The following is a 10,993-nucleotide window of genomic DNA, read 5'->3' as shown; positions in this document are numbered from 1 at the left end:
TAACATGCCAGGCCTAAAGAAAGACCTGCAATAGGCAGATTTAACTCTTGTATAATGTATATTTAAGTACTATATTGAAACAACACGAGTGACGTAGTCAAGTTTTGTTGTTTTAATATATTACGCAATGTCTCAAGCTCGAGACCATTAAACAACTTAAAATACAGATATTCGCACGTGCTTTACAACGGAATGCGTCACTAGTATAAATAGTGTACGCTTGGCACATTGCCCGTACCATTATTTGAAATAATGATACGCCAACATCAAATGATGACGTCACATCTGTATTTTAAGAAATCATAAAACGTATAATACAGTCTGGTAGTATTACAGCTATAACCCAACAACGCGAAAATATAACAGGGTAATCCAGTCAGTTGTTTAGTGTTGTCTGGTCAATTTTGTTGTTTTATTGTTGGCTTGTCGCCTTCCACATTTTAACAGAATACCAGTCGTGGACTCACATTTAACTGGGTTTTCTCAGGGTTCTCCGGTTTTTTCCACTGCTAAAAAACCCAACATGCAAGCGAATTATTGAAATAAATCTGAGGCATGTGTTAGTCCCACAATGACATAGTTTGTGTCGAGTGGACGTTAAGTAATCAATATCTTTATGACGGAGACCATCATTACATCTCTCTTGACAGTTGATACCACGGTAACCTTGTATTGTATACATCTAGAACACTGATCCGTTTTCCTGTCACAGTTACCGACACAATTAGTAACTGTCCGGTTCTCTTGACAGTTGATACCATGGTAACCTTGTGTACATCTAGAACACTGACCCGTTTTCCTGTCACAGTTACCTGTTAGTACCTGTCCGGACCTGTTGACAGTTGGTACCAAAGTAAACTTTTATACATCCGTTTTCCTGTCACAGTTACCGACACAGTAACTGTACATAGTAACCTTGTATGCAGCTACAATAGCCGTCTGTCAGGCGGGCGGAGGGGGGGGGGGGCATGCTGGTCGTTGGCTTCGTATTGCGTCCAATGGAAAAAGTGTCAAAGGCGCCCATTCGGGGAAACGATTTCTTCCCCAATGGGCAAAAGCACCATTGGGTGCGCTGATTTTTTTCAGGGGAAGCAGCTGTCAACTGTTATTATCAACTGTGCAACGGTATTTACACAGGAGAAAAGAAATAGGGTTTAACGTCCACTCGACACAAACTAGGTCATTTTGGGACTAACACATGGTTAAAAAAATTTATTTCAATAATTCGCTTGCGCGTAGGTGTCTTTTTGCAGTGGGAGGAAAGCGGAGGACCCGGAGAAAACCCACGAGGTTGGAACGGTATTTACAGTTGAGACTATAGTGACTTCCGTGACCTCGTCTACAGTCGGAAAACTGACCTGTTAACCTATCACAGTTATAGATGCAGTTAGTAGTTATACAGCTCTGTTGACGTTGATGCCTCTTATACAGTGATAACAACTACGACATCTTTGATCACATGATTCACGGTTGTGGTCACAATGAAAAAGATAACGCAGTTCTGGACAATCATCTGTGAAATATAAATGAAATTCAAGCGAATTATTGAAATAAATTGAACCATATGTTAGTCCCGGAATGGCATAGTTTCTATCGAGTGAACGTTAAACCCATCTCTCTCTCTCTCTCTCTCTCTCTCTCTCTATTCGGGTTGCTAACCATTCGGCCTGTCATTGAGTCAACTGGCGTGGTTTCGAATCCCCGGTTGTACGTGACAAGGAGTAGGGTCGCCTGTCCAACCTCGTGGGTTTTCTCTGGGTCCTCCGGTTTTCTCCCACTGCTAAAGACCCCTACGCGCAAGCGTATTAATGAAATAAAATTAACCATATGTTAGTCCCCAAATGACATAGTTTGTGTCGAGTGGACGATTAACCCCATCTCTCTCTCTCTCTCTCTCTCTCTCTCTCTCTCTCTCTCTCAGCCTATTCTCCCCTCCATCAAATTTGTGTCTTCACAGAATAGACACAAAAGTAGACCAGATTATTTCTTGGTATTGGATTGGCTATATCGATGATCACGTGGGTAGCTTCGTGCTTTGTGGGGCTTTAGGGCAAGGTAAAGTGACACCATCTTGCTTGTCTGCGATATCACCTCGGTGGAAGCGGACGTAAAATACAACTAACCAACAACAACACCATCTTGTTGCAAACTAGTCTCGACACCAACCAGAATAGTGGCCCTTGTATACAAAAGACCAAAATAAACTCTATTACTCACAATACACTATTTGACTGTCAATACCCCTTTAAATCGCACACCCGCGTGTTATCATGTAAACGAAAATTTCAATTTTATCACTTTCTTGCCCAATCGCGGTTACACCTACAGACAAAACGATAAAAGTTGGGAACAGCTATTATCTCTCTATTGCTACTCTGATCTATGTAGTACAGTAGTCGAATCTTAGATTTTCGAGTTGCTTTCCCTTTTCCATGTAGTTTGAGATTTCCGCGTCCCGAATTAAGGCCAACTCAATTTTCGTTAAGGTTGCTAATATGTAAACAAGATTAGGGCGCGTGATTCGTGGCGAGATTGTAGGTTAGGGTTAGGGTAAGCGTTAGGGCTATGTCTATGTCCAGGGTTAGGGTTAGGATTAGCGCAAGCCCTGTTTACATCTCGTGACCATTAAAGGGACACTCTTGCTGGTTTGACAGCTCCAGAAAATAAAAATTAGCCTTATTCTAAGTACTAGATGTGTTAGTGTCCTACCTGTTGTGTAAATTATCCATTAAATCCTATTTTACTTGTCCAGAGGGTTCAAAAATATTTTTAAATTCAAGTCACATTTGAAAAGGTTTACGTTAGGCTTTTCAAATCATTTAGTTGAATTTTTCCAATTTTTTAAATTTGGTGTGTTAAGATGAGATTTGTGTCATCAATTAATTGGAATATTGTAAAATAGTAAAATTTGTTGACCAGAATAAAGATTGGGACATATTATTCAGTTACAACAAGAGTGGTATTGAGCCTTTAACCAAACTTAAAGTTAGCTATATCAAATAGAAAGAATTAACCCACTTCCACTAACCCTAACCCTAGGTAGCTAAGTTTCTAAAGCACTTTTAGTAATTGACTTATAATCGAGGTCCTTTGATAGATCTAACATAAATGTAGGCCTATACAAAATCATCTGGATCTGTTAAAAAAAAACTTTCTATATACGTCTGTCTCTTATCGGTAATTCGTTTTCATTTAAGTTACCGCCGACAAGTCGAAATAGAATTTGATCGGATTTAAATTAAATGATAACATTAGTGGATGCCTCCAAAGCATAAAAGTTGTTTTCTGTCACAAAACATCTGGGGGTCATTATGAGTTTTTTTATTCTCAAAATATATTATTATTTTGATTATATTATTTAATGTAATTATATACTATTCATCGGAGATACAAATTTAACTTGTTTCTTCTGTTATGTCAGGGGTTTTCATGTTTATATATCAAATATCTCCATTCTCTTTATAAACTTCAGAGTACGACCCACTCGGCAAACCTCAACAGATTCCAGTACCCTACATCTAATCTCGGCTGTATGACAAAGTCCGCCATTAGAACTACTTTCAAGTTCCCGGATTACAATGGCGTTGTCCATGACGACCAATGACGTCATTGATGACGCCGTATTTGAAGAATGTTTTATCTTACAAACTTTTCAAAGTTTGAAGCTGTTTTTCTTTCAAGTTTATCCGATTTTCTTTAGACAAGGACAAATTTGCACTGAAAATTATACACACTCTTCGAACGACGCAATTTTGAGAACTTCTTTCTAAACGCGGGCAAGTTTCCCTTATAAGTAAACCGGTGCCGCATCGCAAATGTATAGGCGTAGGTACATATCACTTACTGTCATACAGCCGAGGCTAGATGTAGGATACCGGAATCTGCCGAGGTTTGCCGAGTGAGTACGACCAACAAATATGATAACACAATAATGGCGACACTAGCAATCATCTGTATGTATAAATGATCAAAACGAACATACTCATTATACAACAGCAAACTTTACCGATCCAAAAATAGGATATTTAATGTTATTATTGTATTCTTCGCCAGCCTGGAGATCGGGTTTTCTGCAATATTCTGCTATGCACTGGTTAATTGGGCATAATAAAATCGTGAGTCATGACGTAACGTTATGTAAACACATTTGGTCCAATTTGGAGCTCTGTTTGGTATTGTTACGCAGTTAGCTATTGGTTGTTAATCGGGCTATTGATCCAGTCATAATTTAGAACAAGAATTTGCTTTCTTTACAGCAGTGAGTAGTGGGATTAGCTCTAATCAAAGGAGTAGTGGTTTAAGGTACACAGTAACATTTAAAAAATCGGGTGGGTTGGGTGACCGAATGGCTAACGCCTGCGCGTTGGATCAGAAGGTCGACCATTGGGTTTGTACGTGACAAGGGATAAGGTCGCCTGTCCAACCTCGTTGGTTCTCTCCGAGTCCTCTGGTTTTCTCTCATTGCTAAAGACCCCTACGCGCAATGACCTAGTTTGTGTCAAGTGGACGTTAACAAATCATTTCCATTTCCTGTCGTTCTTCATGAAGTATGTTTATAGTACACAGTAAAACGTCACTAATTGTAGACAAGATGAGAAATATTTTATAACAATAACAAAGATATAACAAAATAAAACAACAATATAAAGTAGTAATTCATATACAATTATAAATAATTTACTATTTACAATAAACACTCCTGTATCCTTGGTGACTAACAAGTTTTACACCTGCAAACTGGGCAGATAACTCTGATAACTTTGATAGGGGGAAGTAGTCATTCTGTAATTAACAGAAGTAGCCATTGCACGTGGTAATGCGGCCATTGCTTGGTAACCAAGTTCTTGTGGCATCGAGTTTTGGCCAAAGTAGGATTGCGGGTAGCAGAAAGGAGAGCTAAATGGTAATGTTGACGTTGTCATGGGAACATATCCAATATTAAACTGGTAACTCCTAGGTAGTTCACTCAAATTCATTTCTGCCATGGTATTTTTTCTGGCCCTTCTTCTGGCCTGACGACGACGAAAATCTCCACGTGAAAAATCTTCAATACAAGCTGGATGTATGGACCAATAATTGCCTTTACCATTATCAGCTCTTCCGCTTTTAATAAAACATTCATTTAAAGATAAATTATGTCTAATACTGTTTCTCCACGCCTTCTCTTTGTTGTTATAATAAGGAAAATTATCCATGATATATTGATATATATCTCCTAGAAGAACTTTCTTCTCTGGTGAATTTAAAATGGACATCGATATCAGGGCGATGTACGAATGTGATGGCTTCTCTGATGACGTGATTTGTGACGGAGACAATGACTCTGATGACGATAAAGACTCTGGTGATGATGGAGTCGACGATGATGATGAAGTGGATGATGGTGATGATGAGGTCGACGATAATGATGAAGTCGATGATGATGATGAAGAGGATGACATCGATAATGATGATGGCGTTGAATGGTGACTGGCGGTACTGCTGTAGTCATACGAAACTTCTGGAAATATCTTGGTCATATTGCTTACTTGATTAGTTGGCCCACCATTGGTCTCGGTTGAATCCAAGTTTCTAGTGAGGAATTCAATACTAAAGTTATTCATATTGACTATTGAATATTGAACAAATACAACTAAATAACTTCTATACAACGTCTCTAGAAATCTTGTAGTTTAATGAATGTCTCTTTTCTTCTCCATTTATATCTTACTGTTTCTGATTGGTTGACATCGTTCAAATGTGACTGACGTGTTCATTGTGTTGATTGGTTGATTAACTGTTGATAAACTGATATGATTGGTCAATGAGACCAGTAGCCTATATTTCTGGAAATAAAAACAAATAATATTCACGAACACTGCAAAATAATTGTTGATAAACACTGACAAGAATCAAGGTGATTAATATTATCAAAACGTTCATGGAACTCTTGTCATTGAACAGTTAACGATGGACTACGGGGTAGTGAGAGTGTTGATTGGTTGATTAACTGTTAATCAACTGATTTGACTGCTTAATGAGATGTCACAGGTTGTCACCAAGAAAGGTTTATATTTGGTCTATAGAGACCACGGGAACTGGCTCTGGTGGATATCACTTGCTGGGAGAACGCAGCTTTATGCTGACCAAGGAGATACCGGAGCCTTCTACGAATGTCTGCTCACAATCATTGGCCCTTCCATACAGATTCAGGCCCCATTGCATTGATCAGACGGCAACACGCTACTAATTGATAGACAAGCCATACTACACCGAAGAGGCATCTATAGACAACATTCCCCAGCAGGAATTGAAAATGAACCTGGACCGCCCCCCAACACACGAATAAATCAAATTGGCGATATCCAAACTAAAGTGCCACAACGCACCTGACATCGATGGCATCCCAGCAAGGGTATACAAGAACGGATGACTGTTAGTATCTGAAAAACTCATGGACTTCTTCACTGCTTGCTGGCTTAGAGAAGTAGTACCACACGACTGTGGACGACTGTGCACGACTGTAGACGATTGGCACATACAGAAGAGGCACTTCAGGTCACTGTGAATCGCTTTGCCCAGGCAGCCAAGGCGTTCGGTCTAGCAATCAGTCTGAAGACGACATCGATGGCCATTCCCTCAATACGGTAGAGCAGTTCACCTACCTGTGCAGCGTCATCTCAAACGATGCAACAACAACAAAAGATGTGGACAAACGCCTCGCAAAGGCTAGCAGTGCTTTCAGTCGGCTTCACAACCGAGTATGGTAACACTCTCTGTGCAGATACAATTGCAGACAGCCGCCGTTATGTCAACATTGCTGTTTGTAGCTGATGTATGAGTTCTGTATAACAAACAACAAAAGATGTAGACAACCGCCTCGTAAAGTCTAACAGTGCTTTCGGTCGGTTTCACAAACGAGTATGGCAAAACCACTCTCTTCGGCTCTCCGTCAAGATACAAGTGTACAATGCTGCCGTTATCTCAGCATTACTGTTTATAGATGAGATATGGTTTCTATATCGCAAACAGCTGCAAAGACTGGAACAGTTCCACTTACGTTGTCTTCCTTCCATCATGAACTTCGCGTACGTGGCAGCACTACCTCACCAACAAGGAAGTTTTAGAAAGAGCTACCCTCTCTAGCATAGAAGCCATTGTAATGTTCATGCAACTGCGGTGGGCAGGCCATGTCTCCCACAAAGGAAATATTCTACGGAGCGCTGGCAGAAGGTAAGCGAGACAGGGGAGCTCCTCGGAAACGGTATAAAGACCAGCTGAAGTGGCAGTTCACCAAAGCTGGTATCAACTGCTCCACCTGTGAGCAGCAGGCAGTCAACAGATCCAGCTGGAGAACAACCACACATAGTGGTGCTCAACACTTCGAGGAAGCCAGAAGAGAAGTCAGGGAAGAAAAGAGGAGGCGGGGGAAAGAGGGCACAACACACGATCCAACGGCCCGGAACTACACATGCCAACACTTCTCAAAACCAGGTAGTTTAGAAATAGGGCTTTTCAGCCAACAGAGGGCCTGTCGCCCTCCGCTAGCGGGCCCTTCCTAAAGTTGATCTTCGACAACGAAGAATCCGCAATCACGGGAGAGTGAGAGTGTTGATTGGTTGATTGACTGTTAATCAACTGATTTGACTGCTCAATGAGATGTCACATGTTGTCATCAAGAAAGGTTTATATTTGGTATATTTTAGGAAAACAGGTGTTCAATTGTTAACCTAAAACGGAAACTGACAGCGATATTTTAGATTCAGTGCGATTAAAGACGTCAGCATGTTAATTCAACAATGACGTTCCGTGTAACGAGCAAACACCTTAATCTTGTTTAACACCTATAAAATATCTTCCTAATCGTTTTCCTAATTAAATTATAAATAATCAATCAGGGTTCATGTCCACTGTGAGAGACAGAGAGAGAGCGATAGACAGAGAGAGGGGGCGGGGGTAATGTCCACTCAACACACACTAGATCATTTTCGGGATTAACACATGGTTAAACTTTATTTAGCAGTGGAAGGAAACCGGGGGGACCTTGAGAAAACCCAACGAAGTTGAACAGGCGACTCTACTCCTAGTTACGTACAACCCGGGGAATTAGATATTGCTTGAATAATGACGATCGATGTTTAAAACATATAAAACTGCCACAATATTGTGACGTCGTTTGAACAAATCTGAATAAGATATCAGCAGAATTATAATTCATCAAACGATTAAGGAGAAAACAGTGAAAATGCCTAAGTTTTCCAAAACCAAAAGCCATACGCCCAACACTTCCATAGGGTGGAGCACTTGTTGGTTAAATTTCATATGAAATGTCAAAATTTGTCTTTCCGAGACTCATCTGTCCTGTTCCGTTCGGGACAAGTAACTAGACTGGAACAAATGTAGAAAAGCATTTATGTAATGAACATACTTATCCAGTAGTTTAGACTAGGGCGCCACTGAAATTTAGGCAATATTCATACCAATTTCATCAATATTGTATTAGTTTGTCCCTCTAAGGATGATTCAACTAAGGATGATTCCAATCATCTGGTGTAATACATTGGGAACTACCCAAATCGGTTTTCGGTGCCCTATTATCTTCCGTTCCGGAGTTACCCCCCCTCCCCTTTCAACCTCATCTTGTCTATAATTTTTAACGGAATTCTTCCAAGCTTGTGAACACGACATTAGATTTCTCGACAGAAATGAACTGAAATGAAAAGAGGTTTAACGTCCTACTGTTCAGCTCCGATTGGGCTAATGAAGACGGGCACATGCCATACAGTGTGCTATGAGGAAATTTCGCCCGGTCAGCGGCACAGTGGCCTACTCTTATATCGAATTCCAACTGCCAAGGGATCTTTTAGGTGCATACACCTTGTCAGACATTAACTAATGTTAAGTATAAAGGATAACACACGCCCTGTATAATCCAAAAAAAAGACATTTCAGCAAAAATTACAAAACATTCTGAAACGAAAAATGTTTTGTTTCAATTTATCTGATATTTAAGATTTGACCCCTGCGTTGGCCGAGAAGGCTTATCGGGATTGTTCAATTCGGTATCCCCTGGCCAGTGGTAGAGAACTGGGGTGCCTGGAAAGTGACTACTTATAGTCATACGAATGGGACGAAAAACCAGAGATCCCGTGGACACATTATCGTGCACGCACATGAACCCTGGAAAGGTGGAATTTGGTATAAGAGTAGGACGTAGAGCAGCTGTCCGGACACCTCGTGGCACACTGTATGACGTATGTCTGACTTCATCAGCCCAGTAGGAGCAGAACCGTAGGACGTTAAACCCCATTTCAATTTATTTCTATGACCGTCTGGAAGTATGTTTAAGTTACACCATAATACTTAACGAATCAGGTGGGTTGCGTGGTCGAGTGGTTAACGTGTGTGTGTTGTATCGGAAGGTCTGTCATTGTGTTAAGTGGCGTTATTTCAATTCCCCGTTTTCACGCGACAAGCAGTAGGGTTGCCTGTCCAACCTCGTGGATTTTCTCCGGGTCCTCCGGTTTCCTCCAACTGCTAAGGATCCATACGTGCAAGCGGATTATTGAAATAAAATTGAAGCATATGTTAGTCCCGAATCAAGTGGACGTCTCCCCCGCCCCCCTCTCCCTCTCTCTCTGTTTAAATGAAAAATAGACAGGCAGTAAGTTTAAAGTACACAGTAAAACGTCACGAATGGTGGACAAGATGAAATATTTAATAACAATAACAAAGATATAACAAAATAAAACAACAATATAACGTAGTAATCCATATACAATTATAAATAATTTACTATTTACAATAAACACTCCTGTATCCTTGGTGACTAACAAGTTTTACACCTGCAAACTGGGAAGATAACTCTGATAACTTTGATAGGGGGAAGTACTCATTCTGTAATTAACAGAAGTAGCCATTGCACGTGGTAATGCGGCCATTGCTTGGTAACCAAGTTCTTGTGGCATCGAGTTTTGGCCAAAGTAGGATTGCGGGTAACAGAAAGGAGAGCTAAATGGTAATGTTGACGTTGTCATGGGAACATATCCAATATTAAACTGGTAACTCCTAGGTAGTTCACTCAAATTCATTTCTGCCATGGTATTTGTTCTGGCCCTTCTTCTGGCCTGACGACGACGAAAATCTCCACGTGAAAAATCTTCAATACAAGCTGGATGTATGGACCAAAAATTACCTTTACCATTATCAGCTCTTCCACTTTTAATAAAACATTCATTTAAAGATAAATTATGTCTAATACTGTTTCTCCACGCCTTCTCTTTGTTGTTATAATACGGAAAATTATCCATGATATATTGATATATATCTCCTAGAAGAACTTTCTTCTCTGGTGAATTTAAAATAGACATCGATATCAAGGCGATGTACGAATGTGATGGCTTCTCTGATGACGTGATTTGTGACGAAGACAATGACTCTGATGACGATAAAGACTCTGGTGATGATGGAGTCGACGATGATGATGAAGTGGATGATGGTGATGATGAGGTCGACGATAATGATGAAGTCGATGATGATGATGAAGAGGATGACATCGATAATGATGATGGCGTTGAATGGTGACTGGCGGTACTGTTGTAGTCATACGAAACTTCTGGAAATATCTTGGTCAAATTGCTTACTTGATTAGTTGGCCTACCATTGGTCTCGGTTGAATCCAAGTTTCTAGTGAGGAATTCAATACTAAAGTTATTCATATTGACTATTGAATATTGAACTAAATAACTTCTATACAACGTCTCTAGAAATCTTGTAGTTTAATGAACGTCTTTCTTCTTCTCCATTTATATCTTACTGTTTCTGATTGGTTGACATCGTTCAAATGTGACTGACGTGTTCACTGTGTTGATTGGTTGATTAACTGTTGATAAACTGATATGATTGGTCAATGAGACCAGTAGCCTATATTTCTGGAAACAAAAACAAAAACAAATAATATTCACGAACACTGCAAAACAATTGTTGATAAACACTGACAAGAATCAAACTGATC

At 40.1% G+C, this 10,993-nt stretch overlaps 1 protein-coding gene across 1 annotated transcript; it reads right to left on the bottom strand.

The window, feature by feature from the left end:
• Nucleotides 1–9,971: 9,971 nt before the first annotated feature.
• On the bottom strand, nucleotides 9,972–10,536 carry LOC126817658 (forkhead box protein I2-like; the record flags this gene model as incomplete). The annotated part of the gene is made up of 1 exon (XM_050544765.1): nucleotides 9,972–10,536. A coding segment is annotated over exon 1 (564 nt), but the record flags the coding sequence as incomplete, so codon positions are not given.
• Nucleotides 10,537–10,993: the final 457 nt, after the last annotated feature.

The sequence above is a fragment of the Patella vulgata genome, chromosome 4, assembly GCF_932274485.2.
Source record: "Patella vulgata chromosome 4, xgPatVulg1.2, whole genome shotgun sequence".
NCBI classification, from domain to species: Eukaryota; Metazoa; Mollusca; class Gastropoda; family Patellidae; genus Patella; species Patella vulgata.
The sequence above is the reverse complement of the archived record's forward strand: the minus strand, read 5'-3'. Positions and strand labels throughout refer to the sequence as shown.